At 44.7% G+C, this 15,236-nt stretch overlaps 1 protein-coding gene across 1 annotated transcript in view; it reads left to right on the top strand.

Annotated features, from left to right (window-relative positions):
* Nucleotides 1-6,392, top strand: part of LOC146854285 (protein mono-ADP-ribosyltransferase PARP12-like) — a 307,738-nt gene extending 301,346 nt beyond the window's left edge. The window contains exon 12 of the mRNA XM_085652066.1: nt 5,467-6,392. Coding sequence (XP_085508192.1) covers nt 5,467-5,960 — 494 coding nt within the window. The 3' untranslated portion in view covers nt 5,961-6,392. The remainder of the gene's footprint in view (nt 1-5,466) is intronic.
* The last annotated feature ends 8,844 nt before the right edge of the window (nt 6,393-15,236 follow it).

Genomic DNA, 15,236 nt, shown 5'->3' with positions numbered 1-15,236 from the left:
GGATGGTGCAGTGAGCTAAAAAACAGTGATGGATTAAAACCATGATCTCTTGACTTGGTAAGAGTATTCTGCATCATTCAGAGACTCTGTCCATCACCACCCCCTTTTTCCCAAATCGATTTTATCCACACTCAGTGTGGGAGGGTATGCTCAGACGTGAGTCCCTTGCTCATTGCACCATCAGGATTCAGGCAAGCCGGGCCGACGAAGGCTGTGATGCCAGAAACCGGTCCCCGGAAGCTTGTTTCCTTCCCAGTATAAGAATTGGCTTGGTAGTTTGGTTTGCCCTGTTCCCATCATGCACTGGGACAGGTACAGACTAATTTGCATGTAGCCAGGTTCTGAGCTGGGATGGTGCAGTGAGCTAAAAAACGGTGATGGATTAAAACCATGATCTCTTGACTTGGTAAGAGTATTCTGCATCATTCAGAGACTCTGTCCATCACCACCCCCTTTTTCCCAAATCGATTTTATCCACACTCAGTGTGGGAGGGTATGCTCAGACGTGAGTCCCTTGCTCATTGCACCATCAGGATTCAGGCAAGCCGGGCCGACGAAGGCTGTGATGCCAGAAACCGGTCCCCGGAAGCTTGTTTCCTTCCCAGTATAAGAATTGGCTTGGTAGTTTGGTTTGCCCTGTTCCCATCATGCACTGGGACAGGTACAGACTAATTTGCATGTAGCCAGGTTCTGAGCTGGGATGGTGCAGTGAGCTAAAAAACGGTGATGGATTAAAACCATGATCTCTTGACTTGGTAAGAGTATTCTGCATCATTCAGAGACTCTGTCCATCACCACCCCCTTTTTCCCAAATCGATTTTATCCACACTCAGTGTGGGAGAGTATGCTCAGACGTGAGTCCCTTGCTCATTGCACCATCAGGATTCAGGCAAGCCGGGCCGATGAAGGCTGTGATGCCAGAAACCGGTCCCCGGAAGCTTGTTTCCTTCCCAGTATAAGAATTGGCTTGGTAGTTTGGTTTGCCCTGTTCCCATCATGCACTGGGACAGGTACAGACTAATTTGCATGTAGCCAGGTTCTGAGCTGGGATGGTGCAGTGAGCTAAAAAACGGTGATGAATTAAAACCATGATCTCTTGACTTGGTAAGAGTATTCTGCATCATTCAGAGACTCTGTCCATCACCACCCCCTTTTTCCCAAATCGATTTTATCCACACTCCGTGTGGGAGGGTATGCTCAGACGTGAGTCCCTTGCTCATTGCACCATCAGGATTCAGGCAAGCCGGGCCGACGAAGGCTGTGATGCCAGAAACCGGTCCCCGGAAGCTTGTTTCCTTCCCAGTATAAGAATTGGCTTGGTAGTTTGGTTTGCCCTGTTCCCATCATGCACTGGGACAGGTACAGACTAATTTGCATGTAGCCAGGTTCTGAGCTGGGATGGTGCAGTGAGCTAAAAAACGGTGATGCATTAAAACCATGATCTCTTGACTTGGTAAGAGTATTCTGCATCATTCAGAGACTCTGTCCATCACCACCCCCTTTTTCCCAAATCGATTTTATCCACACTCAGTGTGGGAGGGTATGCTCAGACGTGAGTCCCTTGCTCATTGCACCATCAGGATTCAGGCAAGCCGGGCCGACGAAGGCTGTGATGCCAGAAACCGGTCCCCGGAAGCTTGTTTCCTTCCCAGTATAAGAATTGGCTTGGTAGTTTGGTTTGCCCTGTTCCCATCATGCACTGGGACAGGTACAGACTAATTTGCATGTAGCCAGGTTCTGAGCTGGGATGGTGCAGTGAGCTAAAAAACGGTGATGGATTAAAACCATGATCTCTTGACTTGGTAAGAGTATTCTGCATCATTCAGAGACTCTGTCCATCACCACCCCCTTTTTCCCAAATCGATTTTATCCACACTCAGTGTGGGAGGGTATGCTCAGACGTGAGTCCCTTGCTCATTGCACCATCAGGATTCAGGCAAGCCGGGCCGACGAAGGCTGTGATGCCAGAAACCGGTCCCCGGAAGCTTGTTTCCTTCCCAGTATAAGAATTGGCTTGGTAGTTTGGTTTGCCCTGTTCCCATCATGCACTGGGACAGGTACAGACTAATTTGCATGTAGCCAGGTTCTGAGCTGGGATGGTGCAGTGAGCTAAAAAACGGTGATGGATTAAAACCATGATCTCTTGACTTGGTAAGAGTATTCTGCATCATTCAGAGACTCTGTCCATCACCACCCCCTTTTTCCCAAATCGATTTTATCCACACTCAGTGTGGGAGAGTATGCTCAGACGTGAGTCCCTTGCTCATTGCACCATCAGGATTCAGGCAAGCCGGGCCGACGAAGGCTGTGATGCCAGAAACCGGTCCCCGGAAGCTTGTTTCCTTCCCAGTATAAGAATTGGCTTGGTAGTTTGGTTTGCCCTGTTCCCATCATGCACTGGGACAGGTACAGACTAATTTGCATGTAGCCAGGTTCTGAGCTGGGATGGTGCAGTGAGCTAAAAAACGGTGATGGATTAAAACCATGATCTCTTGACTTGGTAAGAGTATTCTGCATCATTCAGAGACTCTGTCCATCACCACCCCCTTTTTTCCCAAATCAATTTTATCCACACTCAGTGTGGGAGGGTATGCTCAGACGTGAGTCCCTTGCTCATTGCACCATCAGGATTCAGGCAAGCCGGGCCGACGAAGGCTGTGATGCCAGAAACCGGTCCCCGGAAGCTTGTTTCCTTCCCAGTATAAGAATTGGCTTGGTAGCTTGGTTTGCCCTGTTCCCATCATGCACTGGGACAGGTACAGACTAATTTGCATGTAGCCAGGTTCTGAGCTGGGATGGTGCAGTGAGCTAAAAAACGGTGATGGATTAAAACCATGATCTCGTGACTTGGTAAGAGTATTCTGCATCATTCAGAGACTCTGTCCATCACCACCCCCTTTTTCCCAAATCGATTTTATCCACACTCAGTGTGGGAGGGTATGCTCAGACGTGAGTCCCTTGCTCATTGCACCATCGGGATTCAGGCAAGCCGGGCCGACGAAGGCTGTGATGCCAGAAACCGGTCCCCGGAAGCTTGTTTCCTTCCCAGTATAAGAATTGGCTTGGTAGTTTGGTTTGCCCTGTTCCCATCATGCACTGGGACAGGTACAGACTAATTTGCATGTAGCCAGGTTCTGAGCTGGGATGGTGCAGTGAGCTAAAAAAAGGTGATGAATTAAAACCATGATCTCTTGACTTGGGAAGAGTATTCTGCATCATTCAGAGACTCTGTCCATCACCACCCCCTTTTTCCCAAATCGATTTTATCCACACTCAGTGTGGGAGGGTATGCTCAGACATGAGTCCCTTGCTCATTGCACCATCAGGATTCAGGCAAGCCGGGCCGACGAAGGCTGTGATGCCAGAATCCGGTCCCCGGAAGCTTGTTTCCTTCCCAGTATAAGAATTGGCTTGGTAGTTTGGTTTGCCCTGTTCCCATCATGCACTGGGACAGGTACAGACTAATTTGCATGTAGCCAGGTTCTGAGCTGGGATGGTGCAGTGAGCTAAAAAACGGTGATGGATTAAAACCATGATCTCTTGACTTAGTAAGAGTATTCTGCATCATTCAGAGACTCTGTCCATCACCACCCCCTTTTTTCCAAATCGATTTTATCCACACTCAGTGTGGGAGGGTATGCTCAGACGTGAGTCCCTTGCTCATTGCACCATCAGGATTCAGGCAAGCCGGGCCGACGAAGGCTGTGATGCCAGAAACCGGTCCCCGGAAGCTTGTTTCCTTCCCAGTATAAGAATTGGCTTGGTAGTTTGGTTTGCCCTGTTCCCATCATGCACTGGGAGAGGTACAGACTAATTTGCATGTAGCCAGGTTCTGAGCTGGGATGGTGCAGTGAGCTAAAAAACGGTGATGGATTAAAACCATGATCTCTTGACTTGGTAAGAGTATTCTGCATCATTCAGAGACTCTGTCCATCACCACCCCCTTTTTCCCAAATTGTGCTAATCCTATGCTTAAAGACTTTGCTGTAGAAATGGCAAAATAATTTAGGTTAGATGTATGTAGGTAATCGTTTGCGATTACCAAATAGCTAATTTTTGCTATTCGCTATTTTGTAATCACAAACACCCATGCAGAAATGTGTGTATTACATATTTTGCGATTACCAGTGGGTCGCAAATAGACCTGCCTCATGAATATTAATGAGGTAGGTCTCGGTTCGCTACCCATTGTGAATCGCAAAAATCACAGGTATGGTGGGGTACAAGGATCAGTAGATCACCATGTCTGTGACTGCTTTTTAATAAAGCAATTTAAAAATGCAGCCCATTTTTCTTAAAGGAAAACAGGATGCATTTCAAAAAGAAAAATTAAAAGATTTATTTTCATTTTTTAAGAGTAGGCAGCGGTCTGTGGGACCACGGCCTCCCTCCAAAGATGTTTTGACAAGCATTCGCAAAGGGAAAGGGGTACTTTGGGGGCCTCTTCCCATTTGTGAATAGGTTACCACCAACTTGAAGTTGGTGGTAAATTGTGAATGTTTTGTGACCGCATTTCGGTTGCAAAACATTCAGACATGCCACTGCGATTCATTATTAGTAAGGGGCATACTAAACACGCCCCTTCCTAATACCGAATCGCAAACCCAAATTGTGATTCGAAGAGGTTACCAAATCACAATTGGGCCTTTGTACATTTCAAAATGCCTTTTTGCTTTCCCAAACTGCCTAATTCTGTGAATCAGGACATTTGCAAATGTAAACAAGTTTTGCACATATGGTCCTTTATCCCTTTCTAGCTCGGTATGGATAGCACTGTCTGTGCTAATCCTATGCTTAAAAACTTTGCTAGAAAAACAAACATTTGAGGCGAGCAGACTTAGAGTGTCACTGGTGCTCTATACAGTGGCTGCTATCTGCTTAAATGTGGGAACTACCCAGAGTTCTCTGCTTCTTTATTGCTTTCTGTTTCCCTTGATCATCAAAACCATATCATTTAAACTACTTTCCAATTCCCCACATCCTTAGGTTCATTAGTATCTCTACTTCTTTGTTTCATATTTAGTCAAGTTTTTTGTGATTTTCTAAGCAACACTTTCCCACAACTAAAACTTGCCTGCAATGCACTTAATCTCATGGAAGCATCAGGTACAAAATTGCACTTCTCAGCACATATTAATAATCATTGCATTGTCAATCATTGCAATAATCTCTAGGATGGGAGAGGTAGAGAGGTAAAGAAGGATAGACGGGGTTATATTAGCTCCCCCATTGGAGCTTAGTTTGAACTAGGATCCTGTCTCTGCAAATTAGTGCTTCATTAAAACCAGGCTCAGATTCTTTTCTAGCATTTGCATGAATGAGCTTGCTGTTGTATTTTCTTCTGAAATAATTCTCCCAAAACATATTCCTGTGCTCATTGTACCTTTATTCTTGGGCTTATATTTAGGCAAGATTTGCGAAACTGCATATAACAGCTGATAATGTCTCCTTTTTTTTCCTTCTTAGGGAGTTACTTCTCCAGAGATGCCTCTTATTCTCACCAGTACTGTCAATCCAGTTCCAGCAGCAAGTCTATGTTTCTGGCACGGGTTCTAGTTGGAGACTTTGTAAATGGACTTGAACGCTACAGCCGCCCTCCTCCTAAACCTATCAACCAGAAAATGGCTTACGACAGCTGTGTGGACAATGAGTATGACCCATCAATTTTTGTCATCTTCGAGAAGCTTCAAGTCTATCCTGACTACATTTTGGAATATAAAGGGAATGCATTGCAGAGCAATTCACAGGCATATCCACAGAACTATGTACATGACAAGACACAAGCATATGCACACACCAATGTACAAGCCTATCAACAGACCAAAGTACACAGCAACGCACAGGCGTATTCACAGAATTCTATGCAGGCCAAGGCACACGCATACCCACAGTCCAATGTACATGGCACGGAACAGAGAAAAGAAGTCAACAAAAATGAATGGAGCTGCTGCATCAGCTAAGGCAAGAATGGGATGCCCATTGCTAATTGACAGTTTCTGACTGTGGATTGTGATACAAATGATTTTACAAATAACAAAGTAGTTTAGATTTTAAAAGGACACTAATCAACCTGTCAACCATTTTCTGTCTGTCATTAGCTTTCATATCTTCTTGTAAATTATTACATAAATTAGCAGCACAAAAGCTATAGACAATTGGATGTAGATGGAGCATTCTAATTATGCTTTTTTCTCAAAACTGTATAGTAATCTGTTGCTCTCTGTGGATGATGTCAGCAGTGATGTGACCAGGGATGTCAACAATTATGTAATTTGATACATCATCATTGATGTCTTCAGTGATGCCATTGATTATGACATGAGTGCAGCAAGGTGATCAGTATGGGTGATCAGTAACTACCAGCATTCATAAAAGCTGTAGAACATCACAAATGTTTATTTTTTATTTTTTACTCTACCATCTCCAATTTGAAGTTTCCCTTTTTCTGGGGGTTTTCCCCTAGTTTTGGAATCGCCACAAAAAATTCCCCAATAAATATAAAAACAAATCTTCAATAAAAACAATAAAAAAAGTTTATTTTCAGAACCACATTTTTTTGTTCTAAGATAGAAAATGACATGTTGTTTTTAAATGTGTTACTGTTTGTGACTATTAATGTTTTATAGCTGTGTGCATGTCTGTATCCATGTATGTATGTGTTTCTGTTAGTGTAAGTGTCGAAAAGGGTGAGTTTGAGGATTTTGAGGATACATGTGTGAGTGTTTGCATGTATGTGGCAGAGTGAATGTGGAGATGAGTGAATGTGAGAAACTTCATAGTGTGTGAGTATATGTTTGTGTATGTCTGCAGTTGTGTGTATGTCAATCTGTGCATGTGACTATATGTGGGCAGGTGTATGACTGTGTGCATGACTGAGAGTGTGGGTGTGTATGGGTGTAGTAGTATGTGTGTGTATGTGCAAGGCAATGTGTCTGGAGGTTTGTGGAAGTGAGTATGGATCTATGTGTGTGTAACTGAACATGTAAGGGTGTCTGTGTAGGTATGTGTGACTAGGCAGAGGTGTGTCTGTGGATGTAGTTGTGTGCGTGGGTAAGGGAATTGGGTAGGCATGTATATGAATGTGTGTTACTGGATGTGTATGCGTGCAAGGGAGTGTATCTGTGTGTGAGTGGCTGTAGTAGTGTGTTTGTGGGAGGGAATGTGTATGGAGGTGTGTGCATGTGTGTATGTATTTGTATGTGATAATTTGTGGAGGTGTCTGTGGCTCTGTGTGTGAGTGAGTGTGGGGTGTGTCTGCATGAGTGTAGTTGAGCATGTGTGTAAGAAACTGTGTGTATGGGTGTGTATGTGAGTGTGTGTGTCACTCAACATATAGAGGTGTAAATATGTGTGAATGAGTGTGTTGGTGTTTGTGTGTGTGCGTGCAAGGAAATGTGTGTGCAAGTGTTTGTGTAGGGATATGTGTAACTGAACATGTGGGGGTGTCTGTGTGGCTGTAGTTGTGTGTGGATGTTTGTCCAGAAATGTGTGTAGAGCTGTGTGTAGGTGTACATGTGAGTGTGTGTCTCTGAATATGTGGAGGTGCATATGTGTGACTGAGTGTGCGGGTGTGTGTGGAGGTGAGTGCAAGTGTGTCATGAAATGTGTGGGGTGTCTGTGTGAGTGAGTGTCTGACTAGCAGTGTGTATGTATGTGTGTGTGACAGAATGTGTATGGATGTGTGTACAGGTATGTGTATGAGTGTGTGTGTCACTGAATGTGTGGAGGTGTATTTGTATGTGTATGTGACTTATTGTTTGGTGTGTGTGTAGTAGAGTGTGTGGGCATGAGGAAATGTGTTTGAGGTGTATGCAATTGTGTGAGGGTGTGTCTGTAATTATGTGGGGGTGTCAGTGTGAGTGTGTGTGACTGATAGTGGGTGTATGTGTGTTAGTGTCTGTATATAAAGGAATGTGTGTAGGTGTGTGTGAGTGTGTGTGTCACTGAATGTACAGAAGTGCATGTGGGTGACTTGAGTGCATTGGTGTGGGCATGTGTGTGTGTGGTTTTAGAAGCATGTGTATGTGAGGGGATGAGTATGGAGGTGTGCACAAGTGTGTGGCTATGTGTGTGACTGAACGTGCATGGTTGTCTGGATGTGTGTGACAGTGTATAAAACTTTATAAATAAATAAAATATCTGTCTGTGTATGTGTGTGCAAGAAAATGTGTGTAGAGGTGTGTGTAGGTGTGTATGTGAGTGCATGCATCAATGAATGTGTAAAGATATCAGTGTGGATGTGTGGGGGTGTTTTTATGTATGTGTGTGTCTTTGTGTGTGTGTTTGCTGATTTGTTTTTACCTGTGTGTAAGGTGATTAAATCTGTGAGCACTTTCAAGACATTGGTCACTGTTTATAGTATGTCCTTTATGATATACGCAACATCAATTTCAGTATGAAGAGATAAAGAGTTGTATTAAAAACCCAATAATTAAATAGTAAAGAAAAGCACACATTAGTTCATTAAAATATTAACAATTCTTCAACCACTTTATAAACCATTCCTTTTCTTCTTCTTTAAAATTGTCTTCTGCCACTATCTGCAGCAGGTAAATGCTCTAAAAATATAAGCATCAACATCAATGTTTAACTTTTATTGCTCATATGTTTCTCAATTATATAAATTATATACATTTTATATGTTTTGAAATTTCAGCAACACTCCCTCTGTTTCACAGTTGATGATTTGAAAGAAGAATCTTTAGTGCCCTGAAAAATACATAAAAATAATGAGAACCAGACATTTTTCATGTATTTCTTTAAATTATGAGGTCTGTGCAGAGTAGAATAATTGTCAGATAATTAGGCTTCTATGAGAGGAGTAACATATATTTTCTTAGTTTTTTAAACAGATCATAGGTTCCATGTACTAGGTACTTACACATATAGTGATACCTCATTTTGGTGAAACAATACCCTCTGTATGAACACCCATGTTAAAGACTAACTTTGCACATAGTATAACCTTGATCATATAGTATTACTATAGTTCACTTAGGGTCTAACTTCTCTGTAAAGAGCAAAGTAAAGCATGAAAATGGCTAGTTAAAGAGTATTGTTTACATAAGGGAGTTTAACTATGGTGAAGGGAAGCCTCTGTGCGAAGAACTTAGTATAGGGTACATTGTATCTTTAGAAACTGGGGATTCTCTATATAAAAGAAATGGCCTGTCTGTGGAAAGCACTCAGCAGCATGAACACTGTAGAAAGTATTTGATTCATATATAATATACCTTTGATAAGAAGAGAGAAAAGGTTTCCCATAAGGAGTTGTCTATTGAACAAAGAGTGAGAGTAGTAGAGCCTTTTAGACATCATATGCTTGAAGCATTGAAAAACTGTTAACGTACTCCTTAAGATCGTGGTCAGCTTCTTCGTAGATAAATCAGTAGTTTAATTACAATTATTCTTACCTATGAAGCAGATTCTAAAACATTTTTTATCACAAATGTAATAATAAGAATTACAATTTTTTTTCAAGATATTGGTCACTGTTTATAGTATGTCCTTTATGATATACGCAACATCAATTTCAGTATGAAGAGATAAAGAGTTGTATTAAAAACCCAATAATTAAATAGTAAAGAAAAGCACACATTAGTTCATTAAAATATTAACACTTCTACAACCACTTTATAAACCATTCCTTTTCTTCTTCTTTAAAATTGTCTTCTGCTACTATCTGCAGCAGGTAAATGCTCTAAAAGGGAAGCCTCTGTGCGATAGAACTTAGTATAGGGTATAGACATCATATACTTGAAGCATTGAAAAACTGTTAACGTACTCCTTAAGACCGTGGTCAGCTTCTTCGTAGATAAATCAGTAGTTTAATTACAATTATTCATACCTATGAAGCAGATTCTAAAACATTTGTTATCACAAATGTAATAATAAGTATTACAATTCTTTTTTGATAAGCACATTTTTATTGATTTTAAAACATGTAAACAATTCAGCCAGTACACGGAAGTCACAAATATAAATTCATTCACACAAGCACTATACCCCCCAATCACAATCCCCATTAAATTACATAAGCGAAATTTGGAATCAGGTTAATCAGGACCCTCCACATTCCCCAACCACTTCCCCCACACTCTACGATATTTCTTGACGCACCCCTTAGCTTTGTAGAGGGCTTTTTCTTGGGTCGCACACCAGTCTACCCCTCGTCGCCACCTCTCTAGAGTTGGTAGGTCGGGGTTTATCCAGGCCGCCGCAATGTCCCGTTTAGCGACCATCATAGCTGTGCTGAAAAACAGCTTCTCATTCCTGGACCCATCCAGCCCATCGGCGATCCCCAGCAAGGAGTGATGTGGATCGTGAGGAACCTCCTAGCCCAATACCTCCATTAGCTCCACTTCAATGGATCCCCAGAACTGCCCCAAGTGGGGGCGCAACCAAACCATATGGAAGAAGTCGGCCGGGGCATGGTTACATCTGGTACATGACACGTCTGGGCGCAAACCCGCTCGATGCAGGCGCAGGGTGGTGAGGTATGTGGCATGCAAATAGTATAGCTGAATCAACTTGAGTTTGGCGGAGACGGTGACTATTCTGGGGCCATAAGAGCATCACGCCAGTCTACCTCGTCATTGGGGCCCACGCAGTCCACCCATTGATCCCTCAACTTGTCTAGGGACGTGGGAGTGTTGTTAATTAGGGTGCGGTAAATGTGGGAGACCCCCCCACCTAAGTCTCCCATCATCGTCTGAGCCTCAGTGGGGATGTATTCGGAGAGCCTCATATTGCCTGTGATATGTATGTGGAGAGCATGCCTCAACTGCAAACATTTATAAAATTGGGATGAGTGTAGGGAGTAGCGAGTTTGGAGCTCCTGGAAGGACAACATGTGGCCCTCTGCCCATACATCCCCTAGCTGGGAGATACCAATAAGGTCCCAAGTTCTAAACACCCGCAACCCGCTAACCTCCCGAAGCCAAGCTCCCTGCCACAGGGGAGTACATTGGGTCAACTTTCCCGTCCACCCTGTGTGGCGGAGCGAGGCCCACCAGGCCAACAACACAGAGCGCGTCACCTCAGGCAACCGGGTCGGAATGGGCTCCCCGTACAGCATGGCTTGGATGTCAGCGAGCCCCATTTCGTTCAGTTCAAGCCTATAGGCTGGGTCCGACCAGCCCCCATTGAACCAGTCATGGACTACTAGGAGGCGTACCACCAGGAAATACAGAGACAGGTGAGTCATCTCCATGCCGCCATCGTAGGAGGGAATCTGGCAGGCTGACAGAGCCACGCGGGCACGGCTTCCGCTCCAGAGAAATTTGGTGATTAGACTGTCCAGTTCCCTGAACCAGGCCCTGGAGAAACAGAAGGGGGTGTTCTGCAGGACGTAAAGGAACCTGGGGAGGATCATCATTTTAAACAGGGCCACCCTCCCCAGGGGATTCAGAGGCAGCGTTTTCCATCTAAGGAGGTCCTCCCTAGCCTTCTTAACCAGCGGGGCCACATTAAGGGACCAGCCCAGCTCGGGAAGAAGGGTGATCCAGATCCCTAAATATTTAAAAGACTGCCTCTGGAGTGGTATGGTGGACTGCCAATCGAAGCACTCTCTAGAAAGATGAAGGGGGATCAACACTGACTTCCCGGGGTTTAGCCGCAACCCTGAGGCCTGCTCGAAGGCAAGCAGAATCCGGAGACACTGTGGCCCAGAAGAGGAAGACAAGAACATCGTCCACATATAATGTGATCGTGTCCGCGGCCGTATTGGGCCACTCCCATCCACGGAGGCGGTCTTCCACCCGCACCAGGGACGCCAAGGGCTCCATCGCCATGGTGAACAGCAACGGAGAAAGGAAACATCCCTGCCTAGTGCCCCTGGCGATGGGGAAGGCCTCCGACAGTACCCCGTTAACCAAGACTCGCACTCTCGGGTGGGCGTATAGGACCTGGACCAGCAAACGGAAGTGTGGCCCGAACCCCATCTCGGTCAGCACGCCCTGCTGCTATGTCCAGCCCACCGAATTGAAAGCTTTTTCGAAGTCTATGGACACAAGTGCCAAATATGGGGTAAGCAGGTGCCGATTTGCCAAAGCCAGCTGCAGCTTTCGGAGGCAGTGGTGGGTCCCCCGCTGAGGCATGAACCCGCATTGATCCGGGTGCACCAATGAGGTCAAGTAGGGTTTCAGCAGTTGGGCCAGAATGGTGGCATAAAGTTTAATTTTGGTGTTAAGGAGTGATATGGGGCGAGGCTGGGACTTCGGGAGAACCACGATGGTGGCGATGTCCCCCTCCAGCGGAAACAAACCTCTTTCAACGGTTTCTTTAAATAAGTTAGCTAGGTGGGGCGCTAGGGTGCCTAGGTATACCGCATAATACTCCTGCGAAAGGCCGTCTGGACCCGAGGTCTTGCCCAGGGAGACCAGAGTGACCGCCTTCTCAATTTCCTTCAAGGAGATGGGGCGCTCTAGAACCTTCTGGGCCGCTGGTTCCAGCCTAGGGAGGCACACCCCTCCCCGGTCAGGGAGAGCAGCAACGGTCAGCCCGGGGGTCTGTGCAGCATACAGTTTCCGATCGTATGTAGCAAAGCCATTTGCCAATGCCACGGGATGGCATTGTACCGCTCCAGCTGAATCCACCACCTCCGGGATGATGCGGTTCACCCTGGGATATGTGGCCAACCTGTGCAAGATCATACCGTTCTTGTCCCCCCAGCCGTAGACTCTTGCTACCGAAGACCTCCAGAGGAGCTTGGCCGCATCCAGGGATAGTTGCTTAATATCGTCCCGGATGAGGGCCAATTGTCGGGCCTGAGCGGCATCCTCTGACGTGGATAGGTGCTGTTCCAAGCGAAGCGCCTGCGCTTCCTTGGAAGAGATCTCCTGCAGCTGTGACTTTCTCTGGATTTTAATAAGCATTACAATTAAGCTTTTAATATACTTAAAACAATTTTGTTTTGTGTTCACAGACCATGCTCTCACACTGATTGAATTCTCATACCAAGTATAAGAAGCCAGATGCAATCAACACTGGCAACATTTCCAAGAAATGTTTGTCATACTTGAAGTATGAGGAAAAAAGCATGTTGATTTTGGGAACAAAAAAAAACAATAATACTGTGGATGTCGGACTATAAATTGTAAAGAGCAGATAATGCAAACCACCAATAGTCACAGATCATTTTCACACACTATTCCTTAAAACCGTAAGTTCCAAAAAGTAACACCATAATGCTGGCATACGCCCATTAAAAAAAGGCAAGGCCTAACGTAGGGTCACCCTTGCTAGGCCACATGACGACATATATATAAATATAAATATAGACCATACACAATTCTTTTGCTTAAACACTCATCTCTAATACTGACAACACTTCATTTTCTAGAACTTTGGTTCAAGAAAAATAAAATAGGAGTTTGGTAATTTCCAAGGTAATCTCCGTTGCAATGTGGTAAATAAAATATTACGCTCTCAGAATTTTTAAAATATAAATAAGATCATGCATAAAGCAAGAGGCTGAGTCTGTGGTATCAGGTCCATAAAGGGCTTTATTCCAATAACTCGAGTCAAAGGGAGAATATTACCATCACCAAAAAGGATCTGGAAAGGGACTCAAAAGTATTCTCAATATTCTCAAAACATTATTCACAGAGTGCAGTATATATACATTTCTCAATTGTACGTAAGCAAAAGAGCAAGAGAGAATGAGATAAGAGCATGTGGGCGTGTAAGTAGGCGTGAAGGTGGGCGTCCATGTGGGCGTCCACTTGATGATAATGGGTAATTTGTCATGTGTGGGTGGATACCTGGAGGGGGTTGCGTGATCTGCTGGAATTGTACTGGAACTTTGCCTTACTTGTGCTCAACTCGAGCATGACGTGTAACTGACGTGGGGAGGGTTGCTATGCAACCGGACAAGTCTGGAAGTGAGGCCTTCAGTGAGTGAGGCCTTCAGTGTCAGGACGACCAGCACATCTTGTATTATCTGATATCCGATGTCTGGAGCAGGGACTGATTTGTGACATAGGTTGCTCATCACCAAGAGCCGATGTGGCATCTATTTCTTCATTTACTTCATTTACTGCAGAGGCCTTACATGGGGGCTATGGGCTTTTTACTGACGTGAGCTTTGCAATCTCACAAAGAGAGACAGTAGGGCTGGGCTCCCTCCTTGCAGATGGGTCGCGTTCATTCCTCCTTCACCAGGCAAGAATGTGGTTTCAGTAAGAGTAAGCAGATAACCGTGCTCAATACTGTCTCGGCACCTCGGTCGGGGCCCCTTTGGCTGAGGCCCAAGTGTGCAAGGCCAAGGAGACGTAGCTGCAGCTTTCAGAGCGTTCTGAGGCATGAAACCTCTTTTCGGCTCTGGCTGAGCCATAAACATGGGCTTCATGAAAATGCAGGAAAACATGATGAAAAACGTGTAGGCCTCAATACAGATTTGTCGTTTCTCTCATGGGAGACTGGATGATGGCAGGCCACGTTATAGCATAAGCATCATGATAGAAAGGCCATGGAGGGGAAATACATAGGTTACATGTATGTGCATATAAGCGTTTGGGGGGGGGCACATGGGGACACATAGGCCTCATAGATTTTTATTTTCCTCATTCCCTCCTTGTACCCTAGTGAACCCCCTATGTAACGTCTATTTTCATGAGACAGTCGATCTGTTCTTGCAGCATTATTTTTCCATTTTCAATGCTCTGTAAATAGGGATGTGGAACACATGCAGTAGCACACAGGCCACAAATGGCCGGGCCACACTGCAGACATAGGCAACAACTGAATATCATTAATAGTATCAACCCACAGACGGTCAACACTTTCCATCCCCAAGCCGATATTAATCCCCAGAGCCAACCGGACCATGTCCACGTGTCTGGGTCTTGATGTATGTTTTGGGCAATCTTGTGGAGCCTTGTTATTGCTTTGTATTCTTTGGCATCACCGTTGATGGATGTCATTAAGGCAAACCATGCTCCGCAAGAACCATCATGGGAGAACGGAAAAGGAAAAAGAGGCAACACTCCCTTTACCTTCTGATACGGGGGAAATCGGCCACAGACCCAGCAGTCTGTAGCATTGCTAGTCTGATGTGAATGGTGCAGCATCTGAATAAAGGTATTGTTGCGTAAGGCAAGTCGATATGATAGCTCATAGGATGGCAGATCACTAAATGTGTGCTTGATGGTATCATTAGTGGAGGAGTATAAGAGTGAGGCAATAGGAGGAAAAATAGCATGTAGTATTAAGCTGATACATATTATCGTGATGCA

The sequence above is a fragment of the Triturus cristatus genome, chromosome 4_1 (genome assembly GCF_964204655.1).
Source record: "Triturus cristatus chromosome 4_1, aTriCri1.1, whole genome shotgun sequence".
Classification (NCBI taxonomy): domain Eukaryota; kingdom Metazoa; phylum Chordata; class Amphibia; order Caudata; family Salamandridae; genus Triturus; species Triturus cristatus.
Note: the sequence above shows the minus strand (reverse complement) of the source record. Positions and strands in the feature narration are given on the sequence as shown.